General features: G+C 38.8%; 2 protein-coding genes and 1 pseudogene across 3 annotated transcripts; 1 reads left to right on the top strand and 2 right to left on the bottom strand.

The window, feature by feature from the left end:
* The first annotated feature begins 3,814 nt into the window (after positions 1–3,814).
* LOC104597041 (putative copper-transporting ATPase HMA5) lies at positions 3,815–11,631 on the top strand. Its single transcript, XM_010258429.3, has 5 exons — positions 3,815–5,623; positions 8,277–8,531; positions 8,950–9,072; positions 9,155–9,625; positions 11,045–11,631. Exons 1-5 carry the CDS (start codon positions 4,304–4,306, stop codon positions 11,459–11,461), a joined length of 2,586 nt encoding a protein of 861 aa, XP_010256731.1. The 5' UTR covers positions 3,815–4,303; the 3' UTR covers positions 11,462–11,631.
* On the bottom strand, positions 10,797–14,538 carry PTAC13 (plastid transcriptionally active 13). Its single transcript, XM_010258427.3, has 5 exons — positions 14,023–14,538; positions 13,249–13,427; positions 12,380–12,740; positions 12,081–12,202; positions 10,797–11,551 (listed from the first exon to the last, which is right to left on the bottom strand). Exons 1-4 carry the CDS (start codon positions 14,437–14,439, stop codon positions 12,119–12,121), a joined length of 1,041 nt encoding a protein of 346 aa, XP_010256729.1. The 5' UTR covers positions 14,440–14,538; the 3' UTR covers positions 10,797–11,551; positions 12,081–12,118.
* A 5,479-nt stretch (positions 14,539–20,017) lies between these two features.
* Positions 20,018–23,821, bottom strand: LOC104597043 (fructose-1,6-bisphosphatase, chloroplastic-like; annotated as a pseudogene). Its single transcript, XR_016082061.1, has 4 exons — positions 22,741–23,821; positions 21,363–21,590; positions 20,491–21,003; positions 20,018–20,285 (listed from the first exon to the last, which is right to left on the bottom strand). The product of XR_016082061.1 is annotated as a fructose-1,6-bisphosphatase, chloroplastic-like (transcript).
* Between the last annotated feature and the right edge of the window lie 321 nt (positions 23,822–24,142).

The following is a 24,142-nucleotide window of genomic DNA, read 5'->3' as shown; positions in this document are numbered from 1 at the left end:
TGTTTCTCATGTTGTGTGGGGGTTCCATGTTTGAAATCTTCTCTAGCTAGATTAGATGAAAAGGATTGGAAAACAACATTAATTCAAAATAACAAATCCACACAGCCACAAGATGATGTACGAAGATATATATATATATATATATATATATATAATCAATCGATTCTGAATCATCATCCCATAAATCCCCTTCCACTACTACAAGTACTGACGACCATGGGCAGGATAAAAGGATTCCATCTGGGAAGGATTTCTCTCTGATTGGCCGATTGCACAAATAATAATAAAGTGCCATTACATGCCGATAACCATGAGATTGATTGTTCCTAAACGAGCAAGCAATACTTTCTTTTTAGTAAAAGAAGATGTGGATCATTGTCGAATCATAGCGCACTGGGGAGATTTCTTAATTCACTAGAGACTGGAAAGAAACTTATGTTAATTCCTGGAATGGAAACTGACAAGTACTCCACTTCTTTAGTTCCCTCATATTTCAATTTGGCTACGACTCATGGCAAAGTGATCTTGCATTACCATTTGCTATAATTTTATTCTGATGCAGTGATATTTGTATCACTTTCTCCTGTGATGTCTCTCTTTTTTCATTTCCATGATCCATTGTCAATACTCAATTGATTTGGTGCAGATGATTTAATGTATTTCTTCTTTGCTCTCTCAGTAACAAAATTTGTTATGAATATAAATACAGAGTTTGTGGGAATAATTTAGAGAAGTTGATTATGCTTTATGGAGTGTTTCAACTACCTAACTTGAACTGGGTTATTCCAAGAGGTGATTGGGAAAGTTGGAGTGTGATGCATGATTTTAGAATGGAAAAATCTATAGTACTGGAAAGACATGGTATTAGAAGAGCTTTGACCAATCGAAGCACCTTGTGAGTTTTGATGGAAACCATCTGATTGATCACCTCTTTTATGATACCGGTTGATTGAATGCAAGTTTTTCTGGTATCATAATTAAATCCTTGTAGAATATAGAGAATACGGGGAGTTATGGTAGCAATTAGGGGTGATCATGGACTAGGCTTTACACCTGTCGTAAGGGCTATACTCTGGGCCCATGCCTGATTCTAGGCCTATAATTTTTATCTATAAATACATTAAATATATATAATATGCATTTGAAATTTATTTTATACATTATATAATATAAAATATAAATTCGCAGATGCTGATATATATAAAACATACAATATAAACTAAAAAGGCATATATAAATTTGTACTAATATTATACATATCCTGGAAGTTCCAGACTTGGGCCAGGTTTGTGTTCATGCATAGCCTGGACCTGGGACTGCATCAGGCCCACAAATTTCTGGGCTGGCCAGGTGATTGATTAAGCCACTCTGGATTGGTTACCTATCGAAGGAAGGTGCCTTAAGTACAGACTAGTTGCTGTATTTATGTGGGAATGTGTCCCAGACTTAATCCATTGTGCATCTTGACAAAAACTGCACCAGGAATTAAAGTATCCCGGGTGGAATGGAGTTTCATGTATCATTTACTCTCACTAAATTCTCTAAACCCACCACCACACCATGAAACGCCATGTTTTATGTAATTATATAATTGCTTTTTTTTGGTAATTCAATAAATTATTATGATTGATTCAGTTTGGAAAAAGTGAAAATATAAATATATTCAATGCAAAATCTTGTATACCATATTTTTAAACATTGAGTCTTATTTAACCAGTCTCGAGGTTTAAGTAAAGACAACCGAGTCTGCATTGAGTTGGGATTTTTTGTCAATAAAACATGTTCCAACCCCCTATCAATTTGATCTAACACTATACATCTCACCATGAAACTGGGACCTACCATAAAAGTGGGACCTGCCATGTATGAAGTATGCGGTGTGAGATGATGTTGATAGGCTATTGAAATGTATTCTATTGGCAGGTGATCCAGACTAGTCTGCTTCCTATATATGTTTTTTAACTTATGAGCAACCAAGCGTGCTGCTCCATTAGCTACCTTGCCTATTTACAAAACAAAATATTAATTGCTTAAAATACTTTTTACATAAATGGATTTCATCCAAGATCATGAGAGAAAGACCAAGGAACATCACTCTGGACCCCTTCAAAATATTAATCACCTGCTGTGGATCTAATTCAATGACCATTCTCTCGGTTATTTAGTTTTATTGGGACTGGATTCATTCAGTAGGCACAACTTAAGGAAGTACATCCAGTGAGCAGTTTATAAATATTTTGACAATTGTTAAAAATTGTGTTTAATGTTTTTTAAGGATAACTTGAGAGTATTTCAAGAGACAAGTGTCAAAAGAATTTGAAAATGCCCATTTAACATAACGTTACGAGAGAGGAGTAACATGCCTTACGACATAGGGGAAATACTCCTTGTAACTTGTGATTGAATTTTATTGTTCACTGAGTATACTAAGATGTCTGCCCACTTTCCTAAGAGTAAATCAGAGTGCCTTGATATGTTTGCCTATATTATCCATGCATATTTTATCTTCTTGATATATTATCCTTAATATATCACTGTATGCCTCTTAACATTGACTTTCTGATACTCTTTGCGTTTCTAATACTTTAAACCTTAAACTTAGGGTAGAGGAAAATCATGCCTTACGGCAAAGGGAAAATGCTCCTTGTATGTTGTGATTGTATTTTATTGTAAATTGATATTGATCTAGAGGAAGACTCCAAGATGAGAGTGGAAAGCATCTTCGGCAACATTGACTCCTCGTGACACACAAAACACTATCATCCTAGATATTAAGAAGGTGCTTGAAGACAAGGGAAGGAGAATATACACAAGACATGTGTATAGAGAGGCCAATCATTTATCTGATCTTACCAGGAATTCATTCAGAGGTGCATGTGAAAGGATTAGATTAGATGATTTAGAAGGGGTTCAGAGTGTCACACTACCCCAAGATTGTATTGGTGCTTTTCTCCTTGTGTACCAAAAAAAAGTGCATCCCAATATTCCTCATAAAATTGACTTTCTGATAAATACTTGAGACTCAACCTTAAGACGTATGCCCACTTTTTTAAGGATAACTCAGAAGACGTATGCCCACTTTAATCTATGGTCTACAGGATCGACCACTCCCGTGATGTTGATAAGAAAGCCTTTAATGACACAAAAGACCCAGGCAGGGAGGAACTTTTATCCCTCTAAGCCTATTCCACAGGATTTTCTATATGGCAATTTCGGTGGAAAATAATATATTATATTCACTAAAGCAAATTGAAGTGGAGGAGTTATTTTAAGAATCATTTAATCTGCTTAGTGGATCAATCAAAATTTTGCTTCTTGTTAAGGGTAAACCAAAGACTACCATAAAGCTAATGAATCTGTTATTTTAGTCGATGGTCGAGGGGATTTTTCTGTCTCGTGATCAACAGAGAAGAGAGATTTGGTTCTCTAGTTTCTCAGCAGCATAGATTAGTCTGCGGTCGTCGATACACAGGACAAAGCCAATAACCCTTCGAAGTGGCTAGGACTATTAGGGCCCAACCGTACTGCGCCAATGCAATTCCACCATTGTATTGCTATCAATTGCCATGTCATCAACCAAATCGTCTCTGTCCCTACATTATTATTACTCGCTATTTTCTGCCAATGGGTATGGTCCAACTCCAACCCATTAGCAGCAGCACCCTTAAATAATTAAATTAAAGTGTTAAGAAATCAATACCAGAAAAAAAGTGTGGTCTATAGTCTCTATGGGACTAAGCACTAAGGAACTAAAATGGGGAGAACAGAAAGAGCCAAAATAAATGGCCACTATGAAATACGACCGAACCTTGGGGGAGGGGGGGCATGGGTTGGGTGAAACTAGTCCTTAATCCGTCCATCTTTGCTCCTCGATCCTTTCCAATCTCTGCATTACTTTCTCATCTTTTTCTGAATTCTGATGGCATATAGATCCGCCGATAAAGCTCAGTTACTGGGCGCATGTCATCATCTCCATTCTGGTTTTCTTTTTAACTATTATATATAATTAACCGACTCTAGGAATGGAATAAATAGAAGATCTTCGTGATGTGGAGATGCCCATAAATAACAGAACTTAACTGGGTGCTAGCTTGCCAAATGCCAACCATGGAGGTTATTGGAGTGCGCCTTTTTTATTTGTTCGCTGTTGCTTTCACTAAAGTGTGTTAGTAGTATCCAAGTTTAGCGCAGTTGCATCGCTAATTCAGATACTGACTGGTGCCTCGAGGGAAGGGAAAGACTAAAGCTAGAGGGGTCGAATTCCGGCTGATTATTAAGAATCAAAGCTCTAGCTAGGCAAGCCATGGATAAGTCCTCCGACGTCCGATCCTGCCGTGTCCACATTCAGGGAATGACATGCACTGCGTGCTCCACCACCATCGAATCCTCCCTCCGGAACATCAACGGAGTCCGATTCGCTGCCGTTGGCTTAGCAACCCAAGTGGCCGAAATCGAGTACGACGCCAACATGGTTGCCCTCAACCAACTAATCCAAGCCATCGACGACATGGGTTTTGAAGCCTCAATTATCTCCACCGGCGAAAACACCACCAACTTCCACCTCAAACTGGAAAGCCCGGTTGAAAAAGAGCTTCTCCAAACCATTCTTGGAAAGTTACAAGGAATCCAAGACATAGAAATAGACCAATCTGACAAAACCACCTTGGTTATTTCTTACTCACCTGATGTCATAGGTCCCAGAAAGATAATCTCGGCAGTGGAATCCAGCGGACTCAAAGCATCGCTCGTCGACGAGAGAGAGAAAGAAGCTCGACTGAAGAACAGCGATGTGAGGAGCTACTACCGTAGCTTCCTCTGGAGTCTGGTTTTCGCCATCCCAATGCTGTTGTTGTCCATGGTGTTCATGTACATTCCATCCTTTAAAGCTGGATTCCTCGACAAAAAGGTAGTTAACATGCTCTCGGTTGGAGAGGTCTTGAGGTGTGCATTGTCCACCCCAGTGCAATTTATCATCGGCTGGCGATTTTACGTCGGAGCATACAAGGCTGTGAAGCTACGTTCTACCAACATGGACTGTTTGGTTGCAGTGGGTACCAACACTTCGTATTTCTACTCCATCTACGTAATTGTACGATCCTCTACCTCAAAGCGTTTCGATAACGAGGATTTCTTCGAAACAGCGACGATGTTAATCTCGTTAATCCTCCTCGGCAAGTATTTGGTGGCACTGGCAAAGGGAAAGACGAGTGATGCAATTTCGAAGCTCGTGAAGCTCACGCCGGAGATGGCGAGGTTGGCGGTTTTCGACGACAGCGGGAGAGTAATTGGGGAGGAGACGATTGATCGGCGATTAGTGGAGAAGGGAGACGTGGTGAAGGTCTTGCCCGGTGAGAAGGTTAGCGTGGATGGGACAGTAGTGATGGGAGAGAGCCACGTCGATGAAAGTATGGTCACCGGAGAATCGAGGAGGGTCCGGAAGAGGGTCGGCGATGAGGTAATCGGGGGTACGATGAACGGTTCCGGAGTGCTGCATGTGCGAGTGACTTGCATTGGGTCGGAGACTGTGTTGGCACGTATCATCCAGCTCGTTGAAGGGGCTCAGATTGGAAAGGCGCCGGTGCAAAAACTGGCCGATCGTATCTCGAAGTATTTCGTACCAGTGGTGAGTTACAAACGTAGTACAGTAATATATAGTGTCCGTTTGAGAGGAGACGGGATCTGCTCTTCACACTAGGGCGCCTCACGTGCACATCCACCGTGCATTGGGAACATCTCCCGTAATTAATAACTTAAAAGTACGGAAGATGCTCTCAATGCATGGTAGGATGTACTTGTAAGGCGTGTGTGAGGCGTTTTCGGTGAGGAACAGTTCCGGTCTCGTTTGAAAGGGCTTTCACGCAACGGCTTTTGGCGTTACATGAGCTGAGCAATTCAAAAGCAGCGAAACCATATTTTCATAAAAAGAATCGAAAAGCCTAAAATTGAACTACATGAGCCATAAAATCAACTCCTCTGTAAAGCTATGTTATTTTAAGTAGCTTTTTCAGAAGCGGCTCAATCAACGCAAAAGTCCTCCTCCCAAACGGGCTAATGCAAAACAACAAAAAAATAACATAGTGCGAGTCAAAATCAGTGACTTCAGATCGATGACTAGATAGTGTTTGCTTGCACACTGGTTGTGGTCAATTTTTCGTGAAATGAACGATTGAGTATTCGATATTCAATATTGTGTGGGGAAAGGAAAAAAAAATAAAAGAATCTTCTATTGGCATGATAAAATAATGGGCAAAACCTCCCCTACGGTTTCTAATAAGTGATTTAATCTCTCTTGAACTTTATCCTCTTCAAAAACCTTCATTCTCCCTCCACATTTCGAACCTCATCTCTTCTGTTGTTAGTTTGATGTTTGGATGTCAAGGGAAAAATATGATGTCATACTTTTGAGTGAAAAAAAAAAAATTGAATTTAGCTTAGGGTTAAGAATATTGAAACATTGAGAAAATTATGGATTAGTCTCATGCATTTATTGCTTTACCTGTAACAATGCCCCACATTAGCCAAAAAGTGTAAAAATTACTTTATAGCTGCCAACATCACCTTCCAACAAAACAAGTTCCAACACCCCTACTAACTTGATCTGATATGGTACATCTCGCTATAAAATTGGGGTCCACCATAAGAGTGGAACCTGCCATGTATAAGATGTGCAATGTTAGATGTTATTGCTAGGGTAATAAAATGCATTTTATTGGCAGGTGACTGGGACTCTAGCACTCTGCTACAACATGATTTTAGCAGAGGACTAAATTGTAATCCCACCATAATGTCACTTCATCTAATTCAAGGTGCGGACACAACATGTCATCGGATTTGATTTTGTGGTGAGTTAAAATCACGTTTATAGCAAAACTGGTTTTGCAAAGTGTATATGTCCTAGGGATGCTCATAAAAACCAGAAAAATCAAAATTCAAACTGAATTGGAAAAACCAATTATATAAATAATATATAATATATCATATGTTTATATATTTATTTATAAATATATAAAAAAAAACAAAGATACAAAACCGGTCAATAGGTTGATTCGGTTCAGTTCCCACATTCACTGAATCTCTCACTTCATGTGGATGGTTGACGTAGGGTGTTAACAACAACAACAAATAATAATAATAATAATAATAAAATTATTCAATGGAGATATGATGGTAACTTTATAATTTAACACTCATTTGTTTACTCAAACTAATGGAATTATGGAAGATGTCAATTTGTATAATTTATCCTAAATGTGGAGGGTGGTTTCTATTCAAATTTCAGGGTAGGTTAAAACAATTGCTAGAAACTACATGGGTGATTTAAGTTATTTATCCTAAAATAATTAGGTAGCTTTAGGGAGCAGTGGTGTCGAGGAGTTGGGGATCTCCTGCCAGCAAAACATATTCCAACACTCTTCCAACATGATCTGACATCACACAGCTTATGATGACACTGAGACCCACCATGTATAAAATGTGTAGTATCAGATGATATTGGGAGGGTGTTAAAACGTATTTTATTGGCAGGTAATCCAAACTCGTTTAGGTGAGTGAAGTTCAGGCTAGAGTTAGCTCAATGTGTTGGGTTGGAATTCTAAATCTGGGTATTGTGGGATCTTATTCTATTTAAAAAGGAGAAAAGACCAGCATGCTCTTTTTAATGGGATAGAATTACTGCCAAGGAATGAACAGCTTTTGCTACCTTTAATCATCATCGCCTCTCTCAATTGTGGAATGTGGGGTTCATGGTCGGATCCACTTTGTAGAAAGTGCGATCATAGTTGATCCCATGATTCACATTTTATTCCTATTTCTTATCATTTCACAATCATAAATCATTTGAACAGAAACATATGGAATGCTAATAACTTACTAAGGAATCTCGATCTCCTACCCACGAGAATCCTACTACACACACCTACCCACAGGACACTACAGCTATATATTGGGAACATGTAAACACGAAAGGTGTTTTCAATGAGGTCTGAACTCATTATTAATAGGCCCATTTTTATCCATGAAATTGAAATCAAAGCATTCGATGTATTGCTATGATCCATCGAAGGCTTATGATTCACAGTTTTGGCCTTGCACCAATACCATGTTGTATCAAAAGTGAATTCTTTCCTTGCGTCTTTGTGTGCCTAAGGTTCCAGCTCAGTTAGGTTCACCAAATCTTGTATCCAATTTCTCTGCTTCTGTGGAACCAACATATTTTTCTAGAAGGCTGGCCTGTGGGGTGATGATGGAAATGCATGTTATTGGTTAATGTTGTGCAGGTGATATGTAGCGGTATAGCAACTTGGTTGGGCTGGTATGTGGCTGGGATATTGGAAATGTATCCAAGAAATTGGGTGCCAGGTTACATGGACAGGTTTGAAATGGCCCTACAGTTTGGAATTTCAGTTGTGGTGGTAGCCTGTCCGTGTGCCTTGGGGTTGGCTACGCCCACGGCAGTTATGGTAGGAACTGGCGTTGGTGCCTCTCATGGCGTGCTTCTCAAGAGTGGACAAGCGCTGGAGAGCGCACACAAGGTACTCAACTCCACCCCTCCTCTATTCTCTCTCATAAAATTTCTGTGCGTCCTCATAAAGACAGCAATTTCATGTGCTCTGCACACCCATTCACCTCCATATCTCTATTAACCATTTTTGGTCTTGAACTGACTATTCAAACTGTATGTTAATGTGACATCTCATACATTAAATGAGATGAGAAGAGAGAGACCTAATAATGGTGGCATTCAGCTTTGAGTATTTTATTCCCTATGGTTACCCAAAAGAAAAGTAGGGATTAGTGGTGAGGTCTTAATGATAATGCAACTTAGTGGAGAAGTAATTTATTCAAGCAGCAGCAAACCCCCATCCAATTGATGCTTAGGAAGGCAAAAGCTGCATTTCTCAATGAAAACAGTCATTCTTATTTGTTTAAAGAAAGATTGTTTGTTATCAGGTCAATTGCGTGGTGTTTGACAAGACAGGAACATTAACCATGGGAAAGCCAACAGTCGTGGGTACAAAGCTGCTTATGGATATATCTCTTCCTGATTTTTATAAGTTGGTGGCTGCAACAGAGGTAAATATTAGATTCTTGTATTCTAAACCCACGACAGTATGCATCTAAGGCACATGATTCCTTTCAAACTTTACTGGTACAGGTTAACAGTGAGCACCCACTAGGGAAGGCTATGGTAGAGCATGCAAAGACCCTTGTAGAAACCCAGTTTTGGCCTGAGGCTCATGACTTTGAGGCTATTACGGGTCATGGAGTAAAGGCCATGGTCTGCAAAAAAAGTATTGTCATTGGAAACAATAGTCTCATGCAACAGTGCAACATCGAAATTCCAAGAGAAGCTTCCAATTACATGGATGAATCTCAAAAACTGGGCCAGACTGCAGTCCTCGTATCTGTCGACAAAGATGTTGTGGGAGTTATTGCAGTCTCAGATCCAGTGAAGCCGGAGGCGTCTGGAATCATTTCCATCTTAAGGAGGATGGGTTTGAAAAGTCTGATGGTCACTGGAGACAGCATGGTGACAGCAAATGCAGTAGCTAAAGAGGTGAAGACTGATTTTGTTGTAGCTGAAGCAAAACCCGAAGATAAAGCTAGGAAAGTTGGAGAATTGCAGGTAAGGCTAATTTCAGTGGATGTTTTAACTAAGTTAAAACTTTTCACTAAGTTATTTACCCAGGTAAATGCAATTACCTGGGTAATTTTTGCTGGGAAACATTTACTCGGGTAAGTGCATTTACCCGAGTGTTTAACTAATCTTTCCTTCATTCTTCTCCTCTTACTACTCTGATCGTTCATATTCAATCTTCCATGCAAGACATGTCGACATTAGATTCTTTGTACAGATGGGGGAGATCATCTAAGCTAGTCTTGGGTTGATTAAACAATATATTTGATTTCTCAGAGAAGAAACTGAACTTGGTCTTGAAGATACTAATATTTTATACTTGGCATGTTAGGCAAGGCTGAGTACTTAAACTATATAGAAGACCCATCATTAAGCACAAAACCCGGATTAATGGGAAGAAAACACAGACTTGAATTCATGTCTCATGCACAATGGGTCAGAACTGGCATATGAATTTATGTTGCCAAGGATTTTTAAGACAAAAAACCAGCATGATCAGATGATATTGAGTCAAAACCATTGGATATGAGCTCTTTTATTTTCTTCAAAACCCAAAAACTAGAGATCAGCTATATGTACTGATTTTGAGTCAATTGATCTCTGATATATGTTAGGTCTTGATCCTCTGAATGCCCACTAATTAAGGGTGAGCTGAAACCAATCAATCCTTATTTATGGTTAGATTTAAGACTTAATGAGATCTCAAGGGATTATTAATAATCTCTGTACCTACAAAAATAATAGAAAAGCACCAAGAAAACTGAAAACAGCTTGGGCCTAGGGAAGGACGTAAATCCTTTTTGGGAAAAGGGTCTTGAGTTGTTTTTCCAACAACGTGATTAGCTTCCCAATGGTAATCCATTATTAAAATATTAAAAGGGGCATTTTTGTCCCATTTAAGTGTTGGCAATTTTCCCTCTAGGTGGGAAAGTTATTTACCCACCTAGGGGGTGGGGTAAACTTTCCCTGGTCTCCACATAAATCTGAAAAAAGAACATGGGGATCTTGGTCAATGGGAACCAAAATCCTATTGACCAACTTTCCCCCCTCTCAAAATCTCAAAAAAAAATGCCCCCTAAGTGGAACGACTGATCATTCTTCGGGTCCACCTAGGGGATCAACATGCATGAATAAGGAACCAATAGGAAGCCAAGTATAGTTTGATTTGATCAGTCAAGAAATATAATCAATCTATAATAAAAAAATGTTGATGAACCATCTTATTATGAAACTACTTTGGAATAAAAACGATCATCTAAATAGTCCCTACAGCATGGTGGCACAAACCTCTCATCCATTTTATGATTCATCCAACTCAATCTATATGGCAACGCTCTATAGTTAGTACATATGATGTTTTCATTTCAACTTTGCTCCTTACTTGTTTCCCAATTACTTTTCTTGTAGAAGGAAGGGTTCATAGTGGCAATGGTGGGGGATGGGATCAATGACTCGCCAGCATTGGCTGTTGCAGATGTAGGAGTGGCTATTGGAGCAGGTTCCGACATTGCTATTGAGGCTGCTAATGTTGTTTTGATGAGAAGCAGCCTTGAAGGTGTGATTACTGCTATTGACCTTTCTAGAAAAACATTCAACAGGATCAAATTGAACTATGTGTGGGCTCTGGCTTACAATGTCATGGCAATACCCCTAGCTGCTGGGGCATTCTTCCCTTTTACTGGATTCCGTGTGCCACCATGGATTGCTGGTGCTGCCATGGGTGCTTCTTCAGTAAGTGTTGTCTGTTCTTCACTCTTGCTCAAGTACTACAGAAGGCCCTCAGACCTGGACCTCCTTGAATTCCATGAAGTCAAAGTCGAATAGGTAAATGTGGCAAGCTGGCCATACCATTTGCTATTTTAGGTCTCACTATTAGCTCTCTAATATCAACTGAGTGGCTAATGTCTGCACCAACTGTAATAACCAATTTCAACAAAATAAACAGATGAAGCTTCTTGCATCTAAACAATATTTACCTAGTTTGTCACATCAAATTCAGGTTGAAGGTTCAAATTTCATAACTCTTGAAAGAGTTTAAGCTTGTTAATTAGGTTTTAAAAGTTAGTAAATGCTAGTTTGAATTTGTCAGATGATAATATCAGTCTATAAATGCCTAACCGCTTCTGAAACCTCCTGGCTAACCTATCAAAAAATGAAAGGAAGAAAAAAGAGAAAAGAACATTACCACTTTCCTTTTCTGTATTGTATGCTTGAGTCTTTCACAAACAAGTGTTCAATTGTTCATTGTGAAATTTCCCACATTCCAAATGGAGCATGGAGTCCTACATTCATAGTGATGTCTTTTTGCTAACAATAGTAACTTGGTTTGCATGCATTTATTTTTGATTGATTTATAATAATTCACTATACATTCAATGGCTCATATGTTTTGGAACGTATTGTGAAAAAGAAAGAATTGGATTTTCTGGAATGAGCAACTCACCATTTTATTATTATATTTGGGGCATAAAAACTCTGTCATTATGTTGTCTGTGCTACAACAATCTGATTGACATCTAATTCTACCAAGCTTTCTTTTCCAAACAGCATGAACCCAACAGTTGCCTGCAAGTATACAATGATGCATCATTCTTAATCTCAGGCTCTTGAAAAGATAATATTATAACACCATAAGTTGTTAAGTTTATTAAAGCACCTGCAGATCATTTTAGATATAATTTGCAATAACATTTTCTCAAAGTAGCCCTTCATTACAAGACCTTAGTATGTAATAAGGCATACCTTTCCTGTTTCGCTGTCCAAAATTTTAAGGCTTCCAGTAAACTCTGCAAAAGGCCCAGACACTACTTGAACACGAGAACCTGGTGTAATCAACTTATCATTATCTACTGTCAATGAGCTACTTGCAATAGGCTCTGAACTTTTCTTTGTCCGCCTTTTAGGCTTCACACCTTCCATGGATCCTATAGCATCTTTGCCATTTGAATGAGAGAGAATATTTAGATCTCCCTCATTGAAGACTCCTCCTTGTTGTTCTTCTTCAAATGCTTGATCAGTCTTTTCCTGCTCTTCTTTTGCTTGTTGGAAGATTGCTTCCATGTCATCCATTGACACTGGCTTGGGCCTATTGATCTGCCGTTTTCTGTGTTTTGAAGAATGGTTTCACATTATCAATAAAAAAAGGTCTCGCATTAGAGCAATAAATATCCATTATATAAAATGCACATGAAAATGAGATTAGCAGGGACTTCAAGAAATGGTAAAATGATGAAATAAAATCTTCACCATGCTAACTCATCGAGATACATTTCAAATTGAATAGATTCCTATTGTTGATTTGCTCCTTTCCCAAGAGATTTGGTTATGCCATTAATCTTCAGTTCAGAAGAAGGGAAAAGTTAATGTCTTTTCTCATTTCCAATAACTTTTAAGATGAGTTTCAGGGTTTTAACTTTTAATGCCTCACAAAGCGCAGAAACTCTTTCTTTTTGTTTTAAATGTAAGAGTTCAATGTCAAGTAAGTGCAGTACATCTATTAGAACGAAAACTTTTTTTTTTTTGATCAATAAGAACGAAAACTTAATGGTTAGACTATGAGATAATTTAAAGCAAACACTATTTTTCAGGTTGCAAAATCAGTGGTTCCTTACGTATTACCAACTTTTGATCCAACAAAGCCACCAACTCCATCACACTCTCTGATGAAATCATGTATCTCCTTGTTCAGTACACATCTTAAGAAGACACAACCGGGAAAGAGGGGCTTTGGCTTGACCGAGTAGGAGCCATTCTTTAACTTCCTTTTCACCTTAACTGAAGGAGCATATACCTAAAAAGAGACAGCAAAGGATTTGGTAAGAACCTTTTGCTACGCATACAAGAAATTTCCCAATAATCAATCCTTCACCTTCTGAAGTGCATTGAGCATAAACAAGCATACTATCAATCATAAAAATGCTTATAGTATAGTCACTTAGGTTTAAATATCATAGTTTTCTACCAAGTAATATATAGAAGCAATTCCCAAGAACAAAACCAAGATGAGGAAATGAACAGATAGGAAAGCTTTAAGAAGAAAGGTCCAACTAAACAACCATGAATAGAATTACTGATTAGGAAGAGAAGATGGCGAAGCTATCTATGTAATTGCAATTGCAGCTAAATCTGACAACATAAATCGCTTGATTTGAGGTTGATATTAGAAAGCTAGTTCCGACAAGCAAAACCATGATGCAATCCGCATCAACCAAGAGGCTTATAAGCACAAGTTTAACAAATCCTAGCTGAAAATTGATAATGAATACCAACATACACACACGCATACCATTGTCAAAAGAATTCGCGTCAAAACCAATAAAAAAAGGATCTAAAATTTAAGATCTCCAAGACCATGAGAACTGAGAAGAGATTAAAAGCTAAATTACCTTGAAATCAATGTCCGGAAAATTTCTGGCGAGGGAGCGAGCTAGTCTTTCCGCAGTCTCCTGACCAGTAACCCTGGAAACCCGAACAACCCACCATTGAGGACCCAAGAGAGCGAGGTTGTCGAGGTTGAGCTCTTCGGTCCAAGAAGCGTACCTCTTCTTGGGCTTCTTCAACAGCCTCTCCTCAACCTCTTCTCTCCAATTGGTGGATTTGCTCTGTCTCCGCTCGTTCCTCAATTGCCTCCTCTCTCTCGCCGTCAACTGTCCACCGTTACCGGACTCGAGATTTGCGGATACCACAGCACAACATTTTCTTATCTGAATGCGAACGGAGGGAGGAGAAAACGACAGGGAGGGGAAGGAACACAAAGAGCGAAAGGGATGGCAAGGACTCCATAGCAGAAGCCCTTGCTTCATCTTCAGCTGTCAAGACTCAAGAGTACCACGAAAACTTAAAAGAAGAGCAGATGAATTGGTTGCAGTCAGATTAAAACGAACAACTGATGGACATAATTGGACCCGACTTTTCGGATAATGGCCAAAGTTCAGAATTTTGAAGTGCCGGGACCGGGAGAAAGAAAAAAAAAAACAATTTTTGAAATGCATTACAATTTACAAGAACCAGGAAAATAATCACAAGTAGGTCTATAAGTTTATTTTGCTTACCTTTTGTTGACCTGTTACTCTATCTGCTCAGCTTTTACTATTTACTAATGTTTTACCTTCATCACAACCACTGAAGGGTTTTTATACTGTGTCACATTCTGAAAAACTAAATATTATGAAATGAGGATATCGGTAGGAAATGGCAACGGGGCGGGTTTTGTAAGTTCAAATCCTCTCGCTATATGAAAATGTATTTGCATTTATTTTTTTTATTATTTTTTGTTATATATAAGTAATAAATAAGTAAAATAATATAAATAAATAATAAAATTTTTAATTATTTGATTAAGGTATATAAAAAATATATAAATTATTAATTATTCTTTATATAAAATTCAAAGTATTATTAAATTCAAAACCTAATACATAAAGTTTATATGCTTTCCAACTACATGTGGGTCATGGAGGGTCTAATTTAGTCTAATACCATAACTTATCTGTAGCCTTTACAAGCTATAGAATCCCAAAACCCGTCCCTACCCTAAAACTTATTCTTCAAACAAAGAAACCTGCCCCATTGGGAAGGATAGGAAAATTTTGTTTGATTATTTGGACCCCATTTTTTTCAGCATAAAGTGGAAGGAAAATTTTCAGACTATATATCTTTGCCATTTTTTTTAAAAAGATAACTATGCATTTGTTCTCTACCTTAACCATGTTTTTCGTTGTTATTTACATCAAAACAACGGTTTGTTTGGTTTGTGTTGGAATTGGACTCAAAATTTCATTAAATCAGAATCGCCTGTTCTCTCTTATTTGGTTTGAATAGGAAGCAGAATCAAATTTCATAAAATATGCACGACTCCCAGCGAGGGTTGGCATTGGGTAAAGAGAAATAGGATTTCTGGTGGTTTTAAGTCATTTGTCATTTTTTTGCTGGTTGGTTGGAATGAAATTCACATTACCAACGGGGGGAGGTTGGAATGGCAATTCCCTCAAATGGGAGAATGTCCATCATGAGTGGGAATTGAAATCCAAGTCAACCTATGGTTGCAATCAAGTTGAACTCTAATCGAATAGTTGAGGTTCGAATTTGATTAGGCTCAATTCGAGTTTGAACCTTGGGGTAAGATTGATTAATTATTTGAACTCGAGCTCAACTAATAAAAAAGTTTTACTTGAAAGCTTGCAAGCTTGACTCGATTAACACATACATACATAAATACATGCATACATATATTATAAAATATATTTTTATATTCTATATGATATAAGAATATACTATATATTATAAAAAAATTATATATAATATACAAAAATATTTATTTTTGAGCTTTCAAGTCAAACTTGAGCTTATTGAATATTTAATCAAACTAAGCTTGAGCCAAAAAATATAGTTTGAATTGAACTCCAGCTTGGACTTGAACCTAGTAATATTTTAGTCAAATCAAGTCAAGACATGCCAAAGTTTGGCTTGGCTCAACTTGATTGCATCCCTTTTTACCCGACTCCAACCAAACAGCTAGGATCAAAATGGATCATTCCAATTCTAATTCCAAACCCTATTCCAGTGAACCAAATGGACCTTAACAGGTGTGGAAAAAGTTTTTTATGGGGACAGAAATAATTAGAATAAAAGACTTCAACAGACTTAAACATTCTCTAAGAATTAAATATACATTATGAACTGATCCCACTGGACTTAAATTTGCCGCGACGTCACATGTGCTCATAAAAAATTTTAAAATCCTATTTTACCCTCCTATACTCCTTAATAGACAAGACTTGCTTTGAAATTCTGAAATTGTAGTTTTAGATTAGACATGACATGAATAAAGTATCGTAGTACTACTCATAACTCAAATAGTTTTTGGGTGAAAGCCTCTTTCTTGAATCACAGACTTCAAGCTAAAAATTATTAGAAAAGTAATATCTCTACATCAATAATAAAAAATAATATAACAAAAAATCACAATAAATAAGAAAAAATAAGTATGAATTGGAATACTTTAGTACCTTGTTTGATTGCCTGAGTGGGTGAGTTGTATAATTCATGATTTTAATCTACACTCAAGAGCAAACAATATACAAGAATTGAAGATCACAAAAACCTTCGCTCATTGTTATTGGCCAAAGAAGAAAAGAATATTGGAGGTAAAGGCTCAGCTTTTTATGTTCAATTGATTTGGGATGGGAAGATTGAACCTTGGGTAGATCAAAGACGTTCCTAGGCTCAGTTTGGAAAGAGTACAAATGCAAATATGTGCAGCGTAAATACATTACTCCTTCCAAACTCAGCCGTACCTAACCAAGAAGAGGCTACAGCTGTTTCACTTTGATTTGCCAATTAACAGTTGTATTTTGACCAAACCCTATATTGTCATGTTTAAGTATCCTTTGTGAGATTCTTTTTGCTCTTTTGGTTTAGCAAGCAAAATAGAGTATTGTACATATGGGTTTGATTTTTGTTTTGTTCTTTTTGAAAATTTGAAAGGAAATAAAGGGCAAAAGAGTCATAAGATATGTTTAAGTACTCTTGAAAAAACCCAAGGTATACCTAAGTCAATTTTCAGGGTATTATGTTTAAGTATTTTATCCAAATAATTATTGGAGTATTTGAGTCTAAAAAGTTTTACCTCACAAGTAACAGCTGAAATATTTCAGTTGGATTTCTGGCCCTTTTTCCCTTCCCAGAAAATATAGCTTGAATATATCATGTCGTATGTATTCAGCAAGGACATGGGTGCTCGAAACTTTTGATTTAATGGGTAAATGCGGATAAATAGAATTCACAGTGAAGCAGCCAAACGGATGGTTGCTTTCTGTTCATGATGTTATTTTGCATTTTTTTTTGTTTTCTAATGGCCAACAGATATGGTTCATTGTTTCCCCCTGTTGCAAAAAGCTTGTTCGAGCAGAATCAAGTCGATCGGATTGTCTTAACACACCTCCTCAACCTCTGTCCTCTCACAGTGATAAAAGTCATAAAACTGTTATTCCATTGGAAAGTTTTAACCTTCCTAATTCCACTGACAACATGCTTTATGGTTTCGTCTGGAACAGTTAAAGTTAGCCCTTCCAAAAATATAGCCTACTCAATGGATAGGAACCTTTACATTTCATAATCCTTGGTTCCTTGCTATGAGAACAAATCCGAAGAGGCCAGGCAAGAGGAATCATGTAAAAGGAAGAACAGATTTTGATGGTTCTGATGTGCCAATCTGCTTCAAAGTTAAAACCAACGGCGGATAAAATTTCTACCTTTGGACCCAATAGGGAGAGTATCTTTGACATGGATAACTTTAATTTTGGTATTTCTGGTGCACAGGTTTATACTTTTTGGGACTGTTGATATTGATCTCGACTGTGAGGGAAATGGCTTTCATTGTCAGCCTGCCTTGGATCAATATACTGACTTGGTTTGAGGATACTATTTTCTTGTCTCATGGTTCTCCTTTTTAACTTGTCTCCAAATGCAGACCTACTGCTATTGCTGGTGCAGATTTCTCCTTTTTGGGATTGTTGATATTGATCTCGACTGTGAGGGAAATGGCTTTCATTGTCAGCCTGCCTTGGATCAATCTACTGACTTGGTTTGAGGATACTATTTTCTTGTCTCATGGTGCTCCTTTTTAACTTGTCTCCAAATGCAGACCTACTACTATTGCTGGTGCAGATTTCTCCTTTTTGGGATTGTTGATATTGATCTCGACTGTGAGGGAAATGGCTTTCATTGTCAGCCTGCCTTGGATCAATCTACTGACTTGGTTTGAGGATACTATTTTCTTGTCCCATGGTTCTCCTTTTTAATTTGTCTCCAAATGGCAGTTCACTTCTCCAGTTAAACAGGGCAAGCTAGTAAAGGAAATTAATAAAAAGGATTGCAAGATGTTCTGAATTTTGTTTCCTTTACTGGCATGTCTGAGTTGATCGGGGGTTGAAAGGAAGAGCATATGTGAACACTTTTTCTAATATAAATTGTAATTCTTTTTCAAGTTTCTTTCCATAAATACATAGTCACAACAAGAACAAAGTTTTGTCTGAACTCTAAACTTTCATCTTATGTGTCAAGTTTTTTTTTTTCTTCTTTATGGCATATGGATTTTTTTTGGGAGATATTATCCAGAACTCATCAGGACTTTTCATATTTATCTTAAACTCACCATGGCTTTTCAAAACCTCTAGAGAGACCCTGTCATTGAGAGTGATTGTCCAAAACTTACATTCTGCTAGATTCCAGCTAGTGATCATTAATAAAAGTTGTCCACATAAGCATTTAAGTATTTTACATGACCAAACTTCCCCTGAATGGTCATTCGTCCTTATTAAATATTTTTATGGCAAACTTACCCCTAACCCAGGCCTGGGCCACACCAGGCCCAACCGGCACATATTTAAAATATATATTTTAATAAGCTTGATTGACCATTCAGGGGTATTTTGGTCATATAAAATATTTAAATGCTTCTGTTGACTTCTGTTAATAATCACTAACAATGACATAATGGAAATCCAACAGAAATGTGAATTACTGTTAATCCATAAACAGTCATGGTGAATTTAAGAGAAATGTGAAAAAGTCATGATAAGTTTTAGATAATATCCCCTTTTTGTTTTTGACATAACAGATCTGGAGGACTTCTTTCAATTGGTTATGCCATCAAGCAAATTTCATTTTCTGGTAATCCATGAATAGGCCGAGATTCTTTAACATCAATACGAATAATTGAATGCGTTAGAATCTTAAAATCCTAGTAATGGTTCTATTTCATTTTCCTTTAAACCACTTGCTCCCTGTGCTTAATGGGTGGATCTAGAATTGCTGCTATTGGTTATTCATTTTTGTAGCTGGAGCTAAAAGTTGAAGCAGCTCTTAATTCAAGCAACAGAATCTGTCAACGTGAAGTAGACTCGTTTAACAACTAAGCCAACTCTTAGATCTGGCATATACCATACATATCTCAACAAATGAAGGTATTGCCTTTCTGTCGCTGTTTTAACAAGAGCAATAAGTCATTCAAGTCAGCCACTTCAGCTTCCCTCCCGCTACCCTCTTCCCTTTCTCACTGCTTCTGTTTCCTGCCATCCCCTGTTTACATTTTAGCAATGCTTATAATAAGGTCTGTGTATACATAATGCTCTGTAAGCCTTATAATATGGAAAATTTTATTTGTAGAATACAATTATTTGTTACTTTTATTTAGTCTAAACTATCATAGAATTTTGTGGTTGTTTGCAAACCAATGATTTGATGTGCCATTGGATTACCGATTTACAAATATAAAAAGGCCATTACCCAATCTTGGGAGGGATGTATTCACATGTATACATTGTATAAACTCATTGGACCTTGTGCTTTTGGTGTTGGGGTTGATTACACAAATCCTGTTATGCCATATCGTCTTGTTCATTGCTTATGAGCACATATGTAGTAAGTAGAAAGCAAAACAATCAAGATCAAGAATGGAATAGTGACCAAATGTTAGGCCCTTACAGGTTCAGACCTTTGAACTTAAATTTTTCATATATCTTCAGGAATGCCATTACAATCTTTGTAAAACTGAGATCTTTAGTCTTGTGATTTATCAAGCCAAATACTTCTCCAACTTGTCCACTTCTTCTGGGCTTCCAATGAAAAGTGGAGTGCGCTGGTGTATCTGCAAAGACATATTAAAACATGGATATTTTTCATTTTTTGTTTTCAAGAAGCACAAGGCTCTGCAACTCAATCAAACTCTATTCTTAATTCAAGTGCCTAGTAGTTGCCAAATTGGTTAGTACCTATGAAAAATCAACTTAAGACTTTGAAATGCATTTAGAAAAGGAGAGATTATCCAGCTGAACTGGAAATGGTGTGATTACCTCTTCCGGATGGGAAGATGGATATCTAGGATTCTTTGATGCCCATCAGATGCTTTCCCGCCAGCTTGTTCCACTATATAACTCATTGGTGCACATTCATACAAGAGCCTGAGATTACCATTCTTGCTGTTCTTATTCTTTGGGTTCCCATAGATCCCACCATAAAACAACATGCGATGGATTTCACCTACAAGGCAACCAATATACCGGGCAGAGTAGGGCTTTCTGTTGGAGTTTGGGTCCCTAAGATCATCGATGTACTTCTTCAACTTACTGTCCCAGAGCTCATAATTCCCTTCATTGAAGGAGTAGATCTTACCTGACTTGGGTACCTTGATGTTCTCGTGTCAAAACAAACTCCCCGTATAAGGGATCCAAGGTGAATGCAAATACCCCTTTCCCTATGGAGAGAACGAAGATCACTGAGCTTGAGTACATGCAGTAGCCGGCACCCAATAGGTTGCTTCCTGGTTGACAGACATTAACAATGCACTTCTGTTCCACTTGGTTAAGCTGCATCACATCATGCCCAATGTTGAATGATTAAATTTGTCGATCTATATCCATCTGAATTAGTTTTCTTAATCCCTCAGCTTAGGGACATACATTTCTCTATGAAATTGAGGAGAGTTGTTTTGTATGTCATTGGGCGGCAGGGTAGTTTAGTCAGTGGCTCAGCGCTGGTGCACTGCTGCTGACCTCGCGACAAAGTGGGCAATGCTCACAGTTGCAGAGTCAATTTAGATTCACAATTGCTATGTGGAATCTTATTGAGATCTTTAATGGATAAGACCAACTCAAAGAAATTTGAATTTTGAAGAGAACCCCTAGCTCTAAAGCTCAATGAAGATTATAAAGAGGGAGAGAGTTACCACTGACTCATTATCGTCAATGTCAACGAGGCACTGGTCGTCAGGCCTGTATATACCAAAAATTGATCCGGTGGTTAAGGCAGTGTCTATGTTGGCTGATCCATCAATTGGGTCGAAGACGACAATGTAGTTCCCAGAATAAGTTTCTTCCACTGCAACTGGTACATCCTCTTCCTCCGAAGCTATAATCCCTGTCCGCCCACTGGATCTTAGACAGTTACAGAACACCTGCGTATTTGCCAATTAACTGTTTCTTTCATTAGAGTGAGGACAGAGGACAGAGGACAGCATGGACGCGCTAGCAATCAAACCAGAGAAGCAGATTACTCAGTATTATAATTTTTTATGTTATGGACACACCACCCGGCAACGCACGGCGGCACAGCCATAGGCAGCAGCACACACAGCGGGCCGCCTAGCGGCACGCACCGCCCGGCAGCACGCGGCACATACCGCCCGATAGGGCGCTGCACGCACACGCCCGACACCACACGGCAGCGACACAATGGCGCGCGACGCACCGCCAGGCAGCAGCGCGCACTACACGGCAGCACGCACCGCACACACGCCGGCGCCGCAAGGCAGCGACACCATGAGCCGCGCGCACGCACTACGCTGCAGCAGCATTGCGCGCCCGCACACGCGGCAGGGCACTATGAGCCGCGCACATACACCCGGTAGCAGCAGCAGGGCGGGGCCCATGCGACAGCTCATAGGGGTGGGCCCATCCTTATCTGAATATGCCAACTCGCCACCAGCTTACCTTATCCTTATCTTATCCCTTATCTTTATCTTTGTCTTAAGTAAGAGTGAGTTATCATTAGGAATAGGTAATTAGGAGTTTGAGTTCAAATTGGAGTTTGAGTTTAATTAGGAATTCCCTTCTGTAATCTCCTATTTAAGGAGCTACGAATTGAAATAGAGCATTCAGTTTTCCGGTCAAGAAAAGAGTGAGGAGAGTTTGGGTGGTCTTTTGTACAAACACCCTCTTAGGAGAGTTCGGGTGGTCTCTTGGACAAATCACCCACTAGATAGGCAAAATAGGGTCTGTGCGCAAGGCCAAAGGCAAGAGAAGATCAGGGATTCCTGCCGTGGAACGACCCGTAACGCGATCCTACGCTCGGGCCCATAACATTTTAGTTTAAAGCAAATGTGTGCTTGCAGTTGCAGCAGATGTGAGCTCGCCATGGCCTAATTTAAAGCCAGATCGAATTGAACCGAATCCAGACCATCAACGGTTTGGTTTTTGAGTCCGGGGAATCGTATTGTTCAAACGAATGACTCAGATGAATGTGTGTGTAATTTGCTACTCGGTCGCGGGAACAACCAACCTAACAGACATAGTTGGGTTAGCTGCAGCGAGTTAAGGATGACGGACCTCGTTGGAGACGACGTCGAGCTTCTTCTGGTCTTCACCTTGCACATTGACGGTGCCCTGAAGTCCTGTGAGGTTAGTAATGCTGGATCTCTGCAGGAGCGAAGCTATCTGCTTGCACGCCAATGAGATGCTAGAGAGAACGATCGCTAGCTCAGAATCGATGTTCCCAGCCATTTCTTCCTTCAATAGCCAGGTAGTTAGGGTTTCAATCTCGTACGCAGTCCTCGTCGTTGTTGCCCTTGCCGAACATCGGACTTCAACGGAGACACCACCAGCACCAGGGCCGTCATGAATCTTGTTGTTGTTTGATGAATATGAGATGAGAGTCTTAGCACGAAGGGCGCACAGTTGGGAAGGAGAAAAACGGCTTAGAGAAGAGCGAGAACCGGAGAAGAGAAGCCGTGACGCCGTCGTTGGGATTGCTGCAACCATCGTCTCTCTCTCTCTTGCTCCGTGGGGAATGGAATTGGGGATACATGCATTATTGGAAAACTTTATCTCCTTTTGACGGTGGGTAATGAAGCCACGTCTCTCTCTCTCTCTCTTGCTTCGTTGGGATGGGGCCGGCTTGTCTAATGCTAATGTGTTACGTGCATATTTACGTCAATCTCATCTCATGAACTGTAAACCGGTCATTATACTCCTGTCACGTGATAACTTATGCGGTATGCCAAACGATAAGAGTGAACACGTTCAACTATTTTGGGCCACGGCCTCGCTCCATGCAGCTAAGCTACAGTGCTATGGCTCTTTTTAGTATCGGGCTCAAAGTTAATAATTTCAGTTATTCACATTTTATGTGGTTTATTCATCAATCACATTAAAGATGTCACATGCGATGTCTCACGTTTTCATTTGTTTATGCTTTTGCTTCATAATCAGTTTTTACATTTGTAGCATTTGCCTTAACTTTTAAATTGTAGCATTTGTTTATGCTTTGGCTCTCTTTATCAATTGGTTGGTGTCCACCCGCAGGCCGGAATGGCAATTATCGGAAGTTTCTTGTTAAGTGGAAGGGGCAAGTTTATTTCTAATTGTACTTTGGATTTAAGGTTTAAAATATTCATGGGTGTTTCAACAATTAAGAACTTTTTTAGTTTTTCCTCAAAATTGTTTCAGGAGTTGGTTTTATGCATGTCTACTTCCTGAAACACCCCGAAATCCGAAAACAACTCTTATTTCAAATACCGGAAGCCTGACAATACGATATGATACATCCAATATGATGGGGAATATTATATTGATACTTTTAACTTTAGGTTATTTCCATGGATTTCCAACACATTAAAATCCAGAGTTGTAAGAGCAATGCCTCGCTAGAGTGGAATTCTTTCAATCTGGGGACATGTGATGGAGAAAAGGAACGGACTAAGAAAAAGATCTAATCCCAAGACTATGGGCC

This window comes from Nelumbo nucifera, chromosome 2 (genome assembly GCF_055504915.1).
Source record: "Nelumbo nucifera cultivar China Antique chromosome 2, China Antique-T2T, whole genome shotgun sequence".
Lineage (NCBI taxonomy): Eukaryota > Viridiplantae > Streptophyta > Magnoliopsida > Proteales > Nelumbonaceae > Nelumbo > Nelumbo nucifera.
Note: the sequence above shows the minus strand (reverse complement) of the source record. Positions and strands in the feature narration are given on the sequence as shown.